The 16776-nt window shown below is 50.1% G+C and overlaps 1 protein-coding gene across 1 annotated transcript in view; it reads right to left on the minus strand.

The window, feature by feature from the left end:
* Positions 1-2550: 2550 nt before the first annotated feature.
* Sec14l2 (SEC14-like 2 (S. cerevisiae)) overlaps positions 2551-16776 on the minus strand; it is a 28681-nt gene continuing 14455 nt past the window's right edge. Inside the window, exons 6-12 of the mRNA XM_013014499.1 lie at positions 15453-15548; positions 15242-15302; positions 14539-14622; positions 9897-10003; positions 9666-9805; positions 9110-9279; positions 2551-2706 (exon numbers count right to left, since the gene is read on the minus strand). Of these exons, the coding sequence (XP_012869953.1) occupies positions 2576-2706; positions 9110-9279; positions 9666-9805; positions 9897-10003; positions 14539-14622; positions 15242-15302; positions 15453-15548 (789 nt within the window). The 3' untranslated portion in view covers positions 2551-2575. The remainder of the gene's footprint in view (positions 2707-9109; positions 9280-9665; positions 9806-9896; positions 10004-14538; positions 14623-15241; positions 15303-15452; positions 15549-16776) is intronic.

Raw genomic sequence — 16776 nt, forward strand, 5'->3', positions numbered from 1 at the left:
GGACGGACGGACGGACGGATGGATGGATGGATGGATAGACGGAGCGATGGATGGATGGATGGATGGACGGACGGACGGACAGACGGATGGATGGACGGACGGATGGATGGACTGACGGACGGATGGATGGATGGACGGAAGGACGGATGGATGGACAGATGGATGGACGGATGGATGGACGGACAGACGGATGGATGGATGGACGGACGGACGGACAGACGGATGGATGGATGGACGGACGGATGGATGGATGGATGGACGGACGGATGGATGGATGGACGGATGGATGGATGGGGCAAGGACAGACAAGACTCCCGGAAAGTAAGCAGTAGGAGAGGCCTTGGGTGGTTACGGTGATTAACAGGGGAGACCCTTCTGCTGGACCCCAAGTAAGCAATTAGTGGACCATGGTGGGGGCGTCAAAGTGAGAGAAAGGGGCAGTGGACACTGAAGGCAAGGAGGTCTTGGGTTCAAATCTCTGCTGTACCAGATAAGATGTTCATGTCAGACGCATTATACTCATCAACTGACAGGTTGACTTGAAACCCTTTTGTATAACTACTTAAGGACATATATAGGTATATATAAACGAGAGGCTGGGGAGGGGGACATCGCCCTCCCCTCGTCCCAGTCCCCCAGTCTGTAAGGAGAAATGAATGAGGACCGCCCTTCCCGGCTGTCTTTCTCAGTCCCTTAGGTCCCCACTACAAACCCAGGAGGGAACAACAGGGATTTTTGTCTTAGTCTCCAGTAGATGTTCAATAAAAACGAGCTCTTCTCGCTGTAAAAGGCAAGGAACACGAATATCGACGTCCTCTCCATCACATCCAGCCCGAAGGTGGTTATTTAGGGTCCGGCGCGGCCGCCGGTCAGGGACAAGACTGGGGGGAGGTGGGCGGAACTGGAGTCCTCAACCCCTCTAACACCCGCAGTGCCGCCACGGAAATAGGAGACGGTCCCTAACACCACGTGATCCGCGGCTCCTCACGCTCCCGCCCTCTTTAAGCCCCCCACGTGCTTGTCAAGACCAGCACGTAGAGACCAGCCGAAGGGGGCGTGGCTTCCGCCCTCACTATGAAAGCGTTCAGGAGCTCTCTTGGTGCCCTGCACAAAAATGGCGGAGAACACACCCTCGGGCCGGACCAATCAAAGCGCGAGTTGGTGGAAGGGTCCCCGGGGACGGGGCGGGACTCTGTCCGGCGGAGTTTCTGCGCCTGCCTGGCTTTGTCGAGACCGGGGCGGGAAATGCGAACGGCGGTCTGGCTGTGAGCGAGGGGTGGCGAAGAACCCGGCGGCTGACATTGAGCTCCACTCCCAGTGCACCGAACGTCGCTTTATTCATTGGTTAATTTTCCTAACAGATCGTTGTAAACCAAGGCCGGGGTGTCCGGAACGGCCCCTGCCGCGGGTGAGCGGCGCTTCCCGGGCCCTGAGCGCGATCAGCCCGGGCTCCGAGAGAAAGGGAGGTGGGGGCTCCCCCATCCAGGCCTGGCCTGTGGTTTCCGGGCGTCCTGGGCGGCCCCGGGCCCCGGCCGAGGTTTCCGGGCTGCGGCCGCCCCAGCCCTCGGCTCCGCCTGTGGCCACCTGCCCGACACCTTCCCGGCCCGGCCGGCTTGGTCCCCAGCCCGAGGGCATTAGCCGCGCCCGCTATCGCCACCCACGGAGAAGGTGCTGCGGAGGCCGCCGCAGGCCGGTCGGCAAGCGGACACCCAGAGTGGGCAATGCCCCGGGGCCTACTTATCATGGCTGTTTTGGGGTGCTCAGAGGCAGGGTTAGGAAGAGGCTGGTGGCAAGGAGGGGGACCCCTCCCACCCCTCTTCTAGGACTCACCCCCAGCCTCCTTGCCCTTCTGTGACCTCTGGAGGTGAGTATGATTGTGCTTTTTGTTGGTGTTTTCTTTTCATTGAACTGGAAGCTCAGAGTCACTAACGATGATTAATTAGTCATTAGAGGCAGCCAGTGAGCCCAGAAGTTGCTGAAATGCTTATGGAGACAGGCCTGTCTGCCTTCCAGTGGGTAAGGTCTGCACTGACTTGAGCCACTCCAACCAACTACTTGGGAAAAGCCAAGAGATAATAAACTCAGGCTCTGAGATGTACAACTTTAAAAAACAAAAGTTCGGAAAAGCTTCTTTTGCCCTCCTAGCCAATCACATTGCTACCACTATTACCAACTTCCCTGTTCATTTGAAAGCTGGCAAATTCCCTGCTCCTTCCCCTGAAGAGTCAGGTCCCCATCTTTTCCCCACTTTGTCTAACTTTCCCCCTGCAGCACCTCTCCTCTGTCTTCAATATCACTGGACAGGTGAAATTGGCCATGCTTACAGGACAGAGAGAGCCTATCATGATAGCCAGTTTCTGAGAACTCCTAAGTAAATTTGAGAGGCTAGGAGACCCACTCCAGCTATTTGCCTTCTTCCTAATTCTGGAACAAAAGCTTCCCAGTCCAGCCTGAAGTCTTCCCTTCAGCCCACTTTTTTTTTTTTGGTGGGGGCTGCAGGATTGTAAGAAAGTGACTAATAAGAAACCATCAGGGAGATGCTGAGGGGGCCCACGCCTGCTGTAGAAGGAGGGTGTTATTTGGGGGTGACAGCTCCCAGCTGATTCATCTTCTCTTCTGAAGCTTTGTCTGGTAGCAGGACCTCCACTGTGAAACTGACCTTCTTGGTGTGGATGAAGCTGTAGGTGTTGTCAAACCGTAGGACATCTGAGGGGAGGCAGAAAACCAGACATTCAGGCAATGCCAACAAAGAGCTCTGGGATGGCCATTATGGTTAATGAGCTAAGGGTGTGGTAGGTGATAGGGATTCAGGTGTCCTAGGCAACTGTCCTTGACCTTTTAGGTCACTTAGAAAATTAGTCTAGCTGAGATGATCATTCAAGAGCAAAATGCATGCAACATGTCAAACGCCACATGAGTGACAAGAGACGATTACAACCACTTGGAAAAGGGTGAGAATCATGGCTTTGTAAACCAGGCTGCTCATGACCTACACCTCCAAAGGGAGACTAGAAACTGGGCACTGAAGCTTATGCCTATAATCCTAGCTCCTCAGAAGACTGATACCTGAGATCATAGTTCAGAGTCAGACTGGGCAGTTAAGTCTGTGAGCCTCCTCTATCCAATTAACTAGCAAAACGCTGGGAGTAGAGCTGTGCCATAAATGGTAGACTGTTAGCCTTGGGTAAAAAAAAAATGCCAAACAAGGGGCTGGGAAGGTGGCTCAGTGGTAAAGCACTTGCCTGCATGCCTGAGGCCCTGGGTTCAATTCCTCAGCACCACATAAGCAAAAAGGAAAAAGCCGGAAGTGGCGCTGTGGCTCAAGTGGTAGAGCGCTAGCCTTGAGCTGAAGAGCCGAGGGACAGCGCCCAGGCACAGAGTTCAGACCCCACGACCGGACCCAAAAGAAAGAGTTTGAGGCCCTAAATTCAAGCCTCAGTATGGCACAAGAAAAGAGAAAGGAATAGAAATAAGTAATATTGGCTGGGCGCCAGTGGCTCCCACCTGTAATTCTAGTTACTCAGAAAGCTGAGATCTGAGGATTGCAGTTTGAAACCAGCTCAGGCAGAAAAATCCATGTGAGCCTGTTTTTTTCTTTTTAATTGGTCACGAGGCTTGAACTTGGCCTGAACGTTGTCTGTCAGCTCTTCAGCTCAAGGCAAGCCTTCTACCCCTTGAGCCACAGTGCCACTTTGGGTTTTCTGAGTGGTTTATTGGAGATAAGAGTCTCAGAGACTTTCCTGCTTGGGCTGGCTTTGAACCATGCTCCTCAGATCTCAGCCTCCTGAGTAGCCAGGATTACAGGTGTGAGCTACCAGCACCTGGCCCTGTGAGACTCTAATCTCCAATAAACTACTCAAAATGGGAAGTGGCATTGTAGCTCAAGTGGAAGAATGCTAGCCTTGAGCACAGACGCACCAGCTGGTGGTTCACGCCTGTAATCCTAGCTACTCAGGAGGCTGAGATCTGAGGATTATGGTTCAAAGCCAGCCCAGGGATTAAACTCCGTGATACTCTTATCTCCATAAAGCCACCAGATAACCGGAAGTGGTGCAGTGGCTCAAGTGGTAGAGCACTAGCCTTGAGCTGAAGAGCTGAGGGATAGTGCCTAGGCCCAGAGTTCAAGCCCCATGACTGACAAAAAAAAAAAGGAAATAATAATGCTGTTGTCATTGTATTACTTTTATAAATGTGTCACATTATTGGACTGGTAATTATTATATGTGATCTCAGTTTTCCTTACCCCCAACCCTGAGTTCAGCATTAGTACTGTTTAATAGATAAAAGGGGGAGGGGTCACATGTCACACAGCAACGGAGCTAGAATTTCCCTCATCCACATTCCTGCTTTTGTTCTGGCCAACTTGGGCCCTCAGAAACCTAGCCCTGTTCAGTTTTTGACAAAAAGTAAACTGTGCCAACTTAATGAGCTAGGAATTCTTCCTGTAGAAAGAAAAGTGAACAAGGAGTCATTGCTTAACTGAGCATAATAATAATAGATAGGGGAAACTCAAATGTGCGAAAGAAAATTGCTTAAACAATTGGTGTTGTGGTCCACATAATAGACTACTGTTCTGATAGAAAAAGAAAAAGCTTATCCAAGACTGGGACTTGACCTCAGGGCTTCACACCTGCTGTGATTGCTAGCTCCCAGCTGGTGCTCTATTATTTGAGCCATGCCTCCAGGCCTGCTTTTTGCTGGCAAAATTGGAGATGGAATCTTACAGACTTTTCTGCCTAGGCCATCTTCAAACCAAGAACCTCCAGCTCTCAGCCTCCTGAGTAGCTAGGCTTAGAGGCGTGAGCAACCAGTGCCAGGCTGTGAACCTCAATCTTTCAGCTTTCAGCCTCCTAAGTAGCTAGGATTACAGGTGTGAGCCCCCAGCTCATAGCTGAAGCTAAAACAAGACATTGCTGCACAAACAAAAAGTTTGTTTTTTTAACTTTGCTTTTTGTCTACCCACACTTACAGGTTTTCTTTGATGATATATTGTACAATTATACTAAAAGGAAACCTTTTCTCAAATCCTGCTGGGAGTTTTGACAGTTTCAAAATTCCTTTCACACAAAAACCAGACAATTCCTGTGAAGATGTCTGCGTGTGTGTGTGTGTGTGTGTGTGTATGACTTTTTTTTTCTTATTTCTTCATTTACGTGGTACTGAGAAATGGAACCCAGGGCTTCAGGCATTCCACTAAGCCACAGGACCTGTTTGTTACAGGAACCTCAGCTGCTTCCACGGGCATGGACAGATTTGGTGGGATAATAGACCAGAGCTGTGTGCAGTGCTTTCCTCTAGGAAGAGAACATGGGCCTACAGTTGGCGGAGAAAGCTTCCGAGCCCTGGCAACAGAACAGACTTGTTTTTCATCTGACCCTGTTTCTTTGAGGAGTTGTTCCATTCATTTCCATTCAAACCCTCCTTTAAGAGAGCTAAGAAGGAAAACCAAAAATAACGTTAACTCTGTTCCTTCCCTGTGTTGGTTTTCTTTCACTTTTCCCAGTAAGGAAACACACACACACACACACACAGAGTGTTCATTCTAACACTTAACCTTTCACCCTTTTTGACCTCAGATAAAATGATATACCATCTAATCTACTCTTTCTTCTTGGCATGAAGTGAGCAGTAGCCATGTATTTCTTCACAATAGCCTTTTCTTTGGTGTATGTTTCAGAAATCCCACACCAACCAATATTCCTTCCCCCTACTCTGCTCTGGATGACAGAACCTTGGCCAGAGTTTATCAAGCTGACGAAGCCAGCAGTTCTTCCTTCCATCTCCTTAGACCAAGTACCAGGATCAAGAGCCAGCAAGCTATTCTGCCCTCAGCAGGGCACCCGGTGGCTCACGGCTGTAATCATAGCTACCCAGGAGACTGAGATCTGAGGATCACGATACAAAGCCAGCCCGGGGAAGGAAAGTCTGTGAGATCATCTCCAATTAACCACCAAGAAAACTGGAAGTGGTGCTGTGGCTTAAGTGGGAGAGCACTAGCCTTGAGCTGAAGAGCTGATGGACAGTGCCCAGGCCCAGAGTTCAACTACCATGACCGACTTAAAAAAAAAAAAAAAGATGGAGAACTTCTCTGGGAATCCTTGGTCCCCAGATAGAGATCTGTATTCCACTCTTATTTGGGGGGAAGGAAAGCCAAATCTTGTTTCAGACATTTGGAGAGTGGGTGGCAAAGAGAGACTTTCAGAAATCAGACAACCCCATGACTCATGCCTTGAACTCTTTGGACCCCAGCACTGACCATGAGTTCTGAGTCACTTCCCTGGGGGGGGGGGTTAGGGAAGAAGGGGGGTGGTTCAGATCCTTAGGACTGCCTTGTGCTTGTCTGGTGACAAAGCCTACACTTTCCATTCTTCATGGAGCAGTCCATCTTCAGTAAGCCCTCAGGAAATACTAGATGGCAAGAAAAAAGTACAATCAACACAGACTTTGGTCCCCTCCTTGGTCATTCAGTACACCCCTGGACAAGGACCAACCAGAGAAGCCTGAGGAAGATCTCATGCCCCCTCTCATGGCAGCTGGCCTGCCCAGAGCTTTCATTTCTCTTCTGGGTGTTCATGTTCCATGTGGCCAGGAGTTGCTACTCTTTGAGAATGCTGTCTCTCACAAATGTGCCTGTAAGCCAGTAGTTGGCTCTCCAGGCTCACGCCTAGCCTGAGCCCCAGCCACCACTCACTGCCCTTCTACCTGGGAAGGTGTGAGGGATGCAGTGGCCTGCTTCTGCTCCAGGGAATGGGCAGCAAGCAGATCCCAGGGAGGTGGAGGTGACCCTTGTTATACCCAGGACAGATATCTTGATGGTTTCTAAGACAGTCCATGGCCAAGAGACTCTGGATCCAAACTCTAGTAGTCTCTGGAATCCTCTGTTTTTTGGTGTCTAGACAAGTTTGTGAGGGTGGGGAAATATCCCTTTTCTAGCACATAGCTTTCTTGTCCTTTATAGTCCATTCACAGCCAAGAGCTAGTGGCTCACACCTATAATCCTATCTACTCAGGGAGCTAAGATCTGAGGATCATGGTTAGAAGCCAGCCAGGGCAGGAAAGTCAATGAGACTTGTCTCCAATTAACTACTCAAAAAAAAAACAGTCATCCCCTTTCTTCCCCCTGCCTAGTTGATCTAGAAGCAGAGCAATGGAGCTGTGGCTCAAGTAGCAGAGTGCTAGTCTTGAGCAAAAGAAGCTCAGGGACAGCACCCAGGCTCCAAGTTCAGCCCCAGGACTGGCATACGTGTGCCCCCCCATAAATTCAAATAAAAGAATAACAAAGCATTATGCTTACTACTAATAATAAATATATCATAGACCTGATATGGTATAATTTGTAATTCCTCTAAGACGTCTGCTATATTAGCCAGGTACCAGTGGCTCAAACCTGTAATCCTAGCTACTCAGATGGCTAAGATCTGAGGATCACAGTTTGAAGCCAGCTTGGGCAGAAAAGTCTGTGCAATTCTCTCTCTCTCTTTCTCTTTCTCTGTCATGGGTCTTGAATTCTGGGCCTGGCCACTGTCCCTGAGCTCTTCAGCTCAAGGCAAGCACTCTACCACTTGAGCCACAGTGTCACTTCATGTTTTCTGGTGGTTAATTGGAGATCAGAGTCTTAGAGACTTTCCTGCCCAGGCTGGCTTTGAACCATGATCCTCAGCTCACGGCCTCCTGAATAGCTAGGATTACAGGCATGAGCCACCAGCACCTGGCTAAAATTCTCTTCATTTAACCTGCAAAAAGCTGAAAGTGGAGCTGTGGCCCAAGTGGTAGTCTGCCAGCCTTGAGCAAAAAGCTAAGGGGAAGTGCCCAGGCCCTGAATTTAAGTCCCATTACCAGCATAAAAATGGTGGTAAGGGATTTTAATCAATATTGCAAAGTGGTGCAAGGCTGAACATCCCTTTCAATATCTGTTTTCAGTTCTGTTCCCAATCTCGTCACTCTGAGGTGAGTGTCATTTGGTGGGTTCAAGGCCAAGCTATGGTAGCACACAGATCTCCATAGCTGCCCAGCCATTCCTGCCTCACCGGCCCTCAGGAGAGAAAGAATCACTAGGAAAGATCTAGCAGCCAGGCTTCAGTGATTCACACCTATAAACCCAGGAGGCTGAGATCTGAGTGTTGGGGTTCAAAGCCAGCCCAGGCAGAAAAAGTCCATAAAACTCATATCCAAAGAACCAGCAAAAAACAAAAACACCAGAATTAGAGCTATGGCCCAGGCCCAATTGGTAGTGTGCTGGCCATGAGGAAAAAAGCTCAGGGGTAGTGCCCAGGCGCATGCACGCACACGCGCGTGCGCACGCACATACACATATCTAGCCAGATGCTAGTAGTTCATACCTTTTTTTTGGGGGGGGGGGGTCTGGTCGTGGGGCCTGAACTCTGGGCCTGGGCTCTGTCCCTCAGCTCTTCAGCTCAAGGCTAGCGCTCTACCACTTGAGCCATAGCACCACTTCCAACTTTTTTCTTTTTGCTTATGTGGTGCTGAGGAATGGAACCCAGGGCCTCATGCATGCAAGGCAAGTGCTCTACCACTGAGCCACCTTCCCAGCCCCTAGTTCATACCTTTAATCCCACCTACTCAGGAGGCTGAGATCTGAGGCTTGCAGTTCAAAGCCAGCCTGAACAAAACAAATCTGTGAGATTCCTTAGCTCCAGCTAACCAGCTAAAAATCCAGAAATGGAGCCTCAAGTGGAAAAGCAGAGTGAGAATGAGAGGCCCTGAGTTTTAAGTCCACAGGCACCAAAAGAAAACAAAAACAAACAAATAAAAAACTAGCCACAGTCACAGACCCAGCTTGATTAGACCGAGCCCTGCCAGCAGCCATTCTGAAACCCCATGGTGACTGCACTGACTCACCTGCTGCCGGTATCGTCTCTGCATCCCACTGCGAACCAGCAGGGCCACCCAGGACAAGTCACAGCCCCTCTCTAATCCCAGGTGCCCTCCTCTCTGCAGTGGGGTGAGTGATGAGCTGATGGAGCTCCCCTTCCTATTCAAACCCTTCCAGTGTCCCAAATGACAGAGGAAGCGGGCGGGGGGGGGGGAGGGGAGGCTCCCAAGACAGAAAGCAGACGGGCTTAAGCATTGTTGAGATGAAGAAACTTACAGGTGCCAGGATCACTGCAGGTGAGGGTCCCGTCCTCAGGCACCATGTGAGCATTGTACCTCTGGCTGGCCAGCACCTCTGTCATCTCCGCAGCCTTCTGCCGCTCGCCCATCTTGGTCTTCAGGAAAATTCCAAAACCAATATCTGCCCCCTCTGACATGAACTGCCACCTGCAGAGGCCATGCATTCATTTCGATTTAGATACAAAATATACACGCCAGGCACAGGTGGCGCACACCTGTAATCCTAGCTACTCAGGAGGCTGAGATCTGCGGATCGCGGTTCAAAGCCAGCCCCGGCAGAAAAGCCCCCATGAGACTCTTATCTCCCATTAACCACCCCAAAACTAGACGTGGTGCTATGGCTCAAAGCTCAGGGACAGCGCCCAGGCCCTGAATTCAAGCCCTACAACCAACCCCCCCCCAAAAAAAAAGATTTAGATCCACAGTTCCCTCTGGGTGGGTGTATGGCAGTGGGGTATTTTTCCCCACCCCACCCCACATCTCAGGGCACCCAGGAATGAAAGGCTTGGGGCTCTGCCAGGACCCTGTCCTACCTGAGCACACAGCCGGGGAAGAGGATTTCATATTCCACCTGGTGAGAGGAGCCCCGGGCTACCTGCACGCTGTGCTCATACTGCTGCTTGACCTGGTCTCGAACATAGTATTTCTTGGGGATGTCACCCCCATAGTTGATCTAGAAGCAGAGCAGGGGGTGAGCTGGCATGTGGATGAGAGCCAGGCTTTCCTGTCCCCTCCCGCCCCAGCCCTGCGCGCCAGCCCCACACCTTGGATTTGCACTTGGGGTCCCCATCAGGGTCTGTCATGGTGCCTCCATACTCCACAGGCAGCTGATCAGGGCTGATGTGTTTCAGTAAAACCTCTTTCCAGTTTGCTGGCACGGAGAGAGAACAAGGGGCCACATCAACACTAGGTAAGATTTCATTACCCCAAAAGGTAGGGGAATTTTTTTTTTTAAACCGTATCTTTGACAGTCTGTGTCAAAGGGGAAGAAAAACCCGTCTCTGCTTCCCCCCCTACCAGGGAGCATGGTGGTGCCTGCCTGTAATCACAGTACCTGGGAGGCAGAGGCAGGAAGATCTAGAGTTCAAGGGCAGCCTGAGGTGCATATCCAATCCTTGTCTTTAAATAAAGGGGTGTTATGAGCATGCAATACATCGTAAGAGCAAAAGCCATCCCCCAAAAGATGGCCCTACCCTACAGCAGAAACGAGAAGCCCTCGATTTCTGTTCTGATTGCCTCTGGCCAGCTCAGTAGTCTTAGGAAATCATTCTAATCTAGTTTTTCTTGCCCTGCAGGGTTTTGAAGGGGGTAAACTAAAGTATATTTGAGAGCGCTTTGCAAACTGTAAAGTGCCTTTCACACTCCGTTGGAAGGCAATCCAAACATGACAAGTAGGGAGCCAAGTGTATATAGCACACCTGTAATCCCAGCAGAAGCAGGGTTGTGAGTTTGAGGCCAGCCTTGGTTCTAAAGTAAAAGTTGCCTCAAAAGAGAAACAAAAATATAAGCAGGGAGCTGAGGAAAGAAAGCAGGGAAAGGCAGAGGACCACAGGCAGGAAGGGTCAGGCCACAGGGTCTGGTCCAGTTAGAACTCCACATCTTCCCTCCACATGGCTGTGTACATGGTATCAGGAAACCATCCCTGGCAGGGTGGGGAACCGTTTTTTTTTTTTCCTTCCAAGGGCCAGTGGATATTTATAACACCGCTCGTGGGCCAGGCAAAATTATCAACACAAGCAGATGGCCAGCAATGGGAAGCATGTGTCTGTCCTGTCCTATACCAAAAGATTCTGAGGCTCACAGGCTTCCCACGCCTGCATGTGACTGCATCAGGAGGTACCTAAGTTTTACCCCAACCCCAATTTCACTTCAGCTCCTATTGTTTGACTATGTGTGTTGGTACTGAGGTTTGAACTCAGAGCCTAGACACTGTCCTTTAGCTTTTTTACTCAAGGATGGTGCTCTACCACTTGAGCCACAGCTCCACTTCTGGGGTTGTTTTTAGTGGTTCATTGGAGATAAAGAGTCTCCTGGACTTTCTTCTTGTCCAGGCTGGACTTCTAAGCTCGATCCTCAGATCTCAGCTTCCTGAGTAGGTAGGATGACAGGCATGAGCCACTGGTGCCAATCTTGTTTGGCTGCTTTTTATAACCAAGCCCTGTCCCAATTGGCTCTAGTACATCCAGCCATCGGAATTCATAAACATCAGCCAAATACTATTTATTTATATTTATTTTGTATATGCCAGTACAGGGACTTGAACTCAGGGCCTGGAGTTCTCATGTGGCTTTTTCATTCAAAGCTGGCTCTCTACCACTTCAGCCCCGCCTCTACTTCTAGCTTTTTGCAAAGTAATTGGAAATAATTGTGTCATGGACTTTTCAGCCGGGGCTGGCTTCAGATTGGGATTCCTAGATCTCAGCCTCCTGAGGAGCGAGGGTTACAGTGCCAAACCTAAGGACAGTATTTTGATATCCTTTCATGCCAAGTCTATAGGCCATATAGGCAGCAGCTTCTGGGGACAGCCCAGTGTTTTCTGCATACTGCTGGCTGGAGGCCACGGACACTGTGTAGGGTCTGCCAGGGCTCACCTGTTTGGACCTAAGACAGTGCAACTCCTGGAACACGATGTCACCACTAAGCTCCGGTGGCCAGCTCCTCTGTCAACCATCCCAGCCCAAGGTGGCTGTGATTGAAAGAATCAGAGGTGTGGGTGGGAGAACAGACTGAGCTGCCTACGCTGCCAGGAAGCCAAACTGCCTCAGACACATGGTGGGTGGGAGCAGCTCACGAAAGTGTTAGGCTCTGTGTGTGTATGTGTGTGTGTGTGCATGCGTGCGCATGCACTGGAGATGTCATCTGGGACTTTACATATGCCAGGCAAGCACTCTACCACTGGGCTATATCTAGGTTATTTGAGATGGAAGCAGAGGGAGTCGGGGAGTCTCACAACATGGCCTTGAACTTGAGATCCTCCTGCCTCTGCCTCCCAAGTGCTGGGATTACAAGTATCCATTACCATGCCCACCTGCTCTGATTTTTTTTTTTTTTTTGTCAGTCATGGGGCTTGAACTCTGGGCCTGGGCACTGTCCCTCAGCTCTTCAGCTCAAGGCTAGCACTCTACCACTTGAGCCACAGTGCCACTTCCAGCTTTTTCTGCTTATGTGGTGCTGAGGAATCAAACCCAGGGCCTCATGCATGCAAGGCAAGCACTCTACCACTGAGCCACCTTCCCAGCCCCTCTGATTTTTTAAAAAAAATTTCTTCACCTAGCTCAGATCTGGGCTAGGGACTGAAGAGAGAGGAACAGGCAATTAGAGGCAGAATCTAGCCAGGTGCCAGTGGCTCACACCTGTAATCCTAGCTACTCAGGAAGCTGAGATCTGAGGATTGAGGTTTAAAGCTAGCCTGGGCAGGAAAAAAATATAAAGACTCCCAATCAACCAGCAAAAAGCCCGAAGTGGCAAGTGGTTGTGCACCAGTCTTGAGCAAAAAAATCTAAGGGAGAGACTGCACCCAGGCCCTGAGTTCAAGCCCCAGCACTAGCATACACACACACACACACACACACACACACACAAGCAGAATCTTGCTGCCAGAGCAGAACCCAGACACCTGTATGTTCCTCACAGTGTCCCTCTACCAAACTATGGCCTCACCAACAGCACATCTGGAAAATGGACACTTGCAATATGTATCCTAAAGGTGAAACCTTCAGGATCCCTCACCTCTCCTCAGCCCACCTGCATGGGTAGCACGAAGTCCTCTGCAAATGGTTTTTCTAGCCCTTTCTCCCACTGCACCATGTCCTGCTCCAGCAAAACAGAACAGCCTTCCCCTGGCTGGCTGATTCCTGTGTCTTTGTGGGTTTCAGGGCACACCTGCCCTTGTGACCTGATATTCTCCCTGTTCACTCGCTTTTCTGCCAACCTGGTTCATCACCTCTCAGTCTTCCCAGTGGGCTCCTCCAGCTCTGCCTGGTCTTGAACTTGGAAACTCACACCCAACTACTCACCAGGTTTTAGCCTTGGGGAATTCTCCAGTCTCCAACCTCAGTTTCTGGCTATTATTCCAACACCTGTAAATGTTTACAATGCCTCTGCCTCCTGGGTCACACATGCCATTCTAGATTTCTCTTTCTCCCTCAGTTTCCCCACCCAGTCCATTTCATTCTGCTGCTCCCCAAATAAATCCGACGTCTAAGAGTCTGCACCAGAGCATGATTGTAACAAATCATGACTGTCACACCCTGCTTGGACTCTAGCAATAGTCCACAAGCTGGTATCTACTCCTCATCATCTTGATTTATTTTTTTCAGGACTAGGGATCAAATCTAGGGCCTCAAGCATGCTAGACAAGTGTGCTAACACTTTAAGACACACCTGCAGCCCGACGCTCCACAATCTTGCCAGTACAACAGATCAGATTTGCTTTTTTAAAAAAAAAATCTCATGGTGGTTTGTTGTTTTGTTTTCTCCTGCCCAGAATTCTCTGGATCCCAGTGGCCTGGACAGTCCTTGTCCCACTGGTCTCAGATTCTCCGTCACCTGGCTCCAGGGTCCCCATTTAGCCTCATCTCCAGGGAGGGGTTTACTCGTGTTCCCTCTCTCTGCCAAGCGGCTTCCACTCCATTCCCTGTGGCCAACTCCTGTTCATCCCACAACACCCAGCTGAAGAGGCCACTGTCCTCTCCCCAACCCAGGTCAGGTGAGTGCCCATGCTAGGCACTCCTCAGTTTCCCTCTTTCTTCCATTTATCACACCAAGCTGATAAACCTGTTTGTATCTCCCTTCCCTGAGAGCTCAAAGAACTATGTCCTAATCATCTTGGCAGCCTGTCACCTGGCCCAGGACCTGGCATGGACAAAGTGCATACGGGATGGAGACGTTCCTAGTTGCCCTCATCTATAAGCAACCTTGCCCTCCATGGCACCTTCTCCAATCCCTTTTCAGTGTCTGTCGGTTTGTATCTTAGCTTTCCCTCCACAGGCTCCCTCTCTCCCAGCTCCTTGAGGGCAAGGCCTGGAGTTTCCTTCATCTTTAAACCTACAACAGTGAGCTCCCATTCTTGCATCTAGAATGTCTGAGAGAAAAAAACACACAAAACAGTTCTTAGGAAAGCAGATAGGCAGCTGGGCACCAGAGGCTCATGCCTGTAATCCTAGCTACTCAAGAGGCTAAGAACTGGAGGACTGTGGTTCGAAGCCAGCTCAGGCAGAAAAGTCCACAAGACTGTCTCCAGTTTATCAGCAAAAAAAGGCAGACTGGAGGTATGGTTCAAGTGGTAGAACACCAGTCATGAGCTAGAAAGCTGCATGAAAATGTAAGGCCATGGTCACAATCCTACAGTTGGATCTAATCTGGGCTACAGAGTAATTGGTAGAGAGTCAAGTTGGGGCCACTCACCTCCAAGGACCATGATCTTCTTCCGGGTGTCCTCACTAAGGAAAGGTTTGATGAGGTTATAGGCCACAGGAAACAGCTTGGGGGCTGGAACACAGACCAAGCCATAGGAGGCTGGGGTCAGTCAGTCACTAACAGTGTCATTCATAGTCCATCTGTCCACAGGGCCCCACCCTATACTGGGCCACGGGTGCCCTGGCTCTGTGGAGAGACCACAGGCAGCCCAGAAGTGAGGCTCCAGCCAGCACCAGCTTGAGGTCCTTCCCCCGTCACACAATAGGCTGGGCCCCTCTTCCTACATCATTGGGCCTGGAGGCTCAAGGGACATCATAAACACTGAACATAAAGACATGTTCAGTCCTTGAGCCCTCGTCAGTGTGTGTGGGGTGTGTGTGTGTGTGTATGCGTGCGTGCCAGTACTGAAGCTTGAACTCAGAGCCTCAGACTCTCCTTTAGCTTATTCGATCAAGGCTAACACTCTACCACACCTCCACATCCACCTTTTGTATGTGTGGTTCACTGGAGATACAGGTTTCATAGACTTTCCTGCTTGGGCTGGCTTTGAACTGTGATCCTTAGATCTCAGCCTCCTGAGTAGCTGGGATTACAGGCATGAGCCACCAGCACCTGGCTCCACGTAAGATTTTTTTTTTTTTTTTTGCCTCTTTTTCCCATTTGGCTTCATTACTGGAAATTCCCGACTTACCTTTAACAACAAACAGACGCTTCAGTGTTTCAGGATAATTTTCCTCAAACATGCTGAGAAACTGTGGAAGCAAAATCACTGTGGTTCCAGCCGGCTCAGGCCTGGGAGCCAGGAAAAAGAGGCCCTGCTTCCTCCCGGCTGCAATCTGCCCCCAGCCCCACCCTCATCTCATAGGGTAGCCTAGCCAAGGGGTCCCCCCTTTGCTGCTCACCTCACCGTAGGCTTCTACTGCAGGTTTCCAGAGATGCTTGAGGCCAAGCCCCTCACAGTCGTAAATCATGGTGATGGTCTCAATTTTCTTCCCCAGCTACAGGAAACAGATAGGTCAAAGTCAGGCTGCCAGAAGCCCAGTCCTTAGTTAGAGGTCAATGCTAACCAGGCATCCACAGAGCAATGGAATCAGGTCTGGGTGGGGCCCAGGATTTTCCAATGGAGATAATAAACCCAGGCTGGAACTGGGGCCTGTCTCCTGTCTAGGTTTCCCTGTTCTCATCTGCTAAATGACTGAGTGAATCTAGATTACATCTGAGGTCCCTTCTGTCCCGCAGGCTGGCCTGGTCGCCTCCTCTTCTCCTCTGAGTCATGGGGCTCTGTGAACAGCACTCACAACACCCAGGCCGCACTACAGGTGCATCTAGATCAAACCCCTCCAGCATTCCACTCCTATCCCCGGGGTCTCTGTCCTCAGTAGGTTCTCTGTGAATGTATGCAAATAATGATTTGAAAAGCCCCACATTTAGCTGAGCATGGTGGCCTGTAATCCCAAGAGGTGGAGATAGGAGGATTGGAGTTTGAGGGCAACCTAGGCAAAAAGAGAGACTTCATTTCAAAATTAAGCCAGGGAACTGGGCGCTGGGGGTTCATATCTGTAATCCTAACTCTTAGGAAGCTGAGACCTAAGAATGGCAGTTCAAAGCCAGACTGGGCAGACAAGTCCTTGAGACTCTGAAATTCCACCAAAGAAACTGGAAGTGGAGCTATGGCTTGAGAAAAAGAGCTCAGAGCTAGTGCCCAGGCCAGGTTCAAGCCCCAGGACTGAAAGAAAAAAAAAAAGAAAAGATGGGGCCAGGTGCCAGTGGCTCACGCTTGTAATCCTTGCTACTCAGGAGGCTGAGATCTGAGGATCAAGGTTCAAAGCAAGTGCAGGCAGGAAAGTCTGTGAGACGCTTACCTCCAATGAACCACCAGAAAATCAGAGGTGGTGCTGTGGCTCAAAGGGGCAGAGCACTGCAGGGACAGCACAAAGGCCCTGAGTTCGAGCCCCATGACTGACCAAAGTAACAGTAATAATAATAAGCTGGGCATGGTGGTACAGATATGTATTACAGCTATTTAGGAGGCAGAAGTAGAAGGATCATGGTTCAAGGCCAACATGAGCAAAAGTATAAGACCCTAATCTAAAACACAAAGTACAAAAATCAAAAGGACCTGAAGTGTGACTCAAATGGTGGAGGGTCTTGCCTAGGAAGTGTGAGGCCCTGAGTTCAACCCCCAATACCAATAGTACATGTACACACACACACACACACACACAC

Source organism: Dipodomys ordii, unplaced genomic scaffold, assembly GCF_000151885.1.
Source record: "Dipodomys ordii isolate 6190 unplaced genomic scaffold, Dord_2.0 Scaffold23, whole genome shotgun sequence".
NCBI classification, from domain to species: Eukaryota; Metazoa; Chordata; class Mammalia; order Rodentia; family Heteromyidae; genus Dipodomys; species Dipodomys ordii.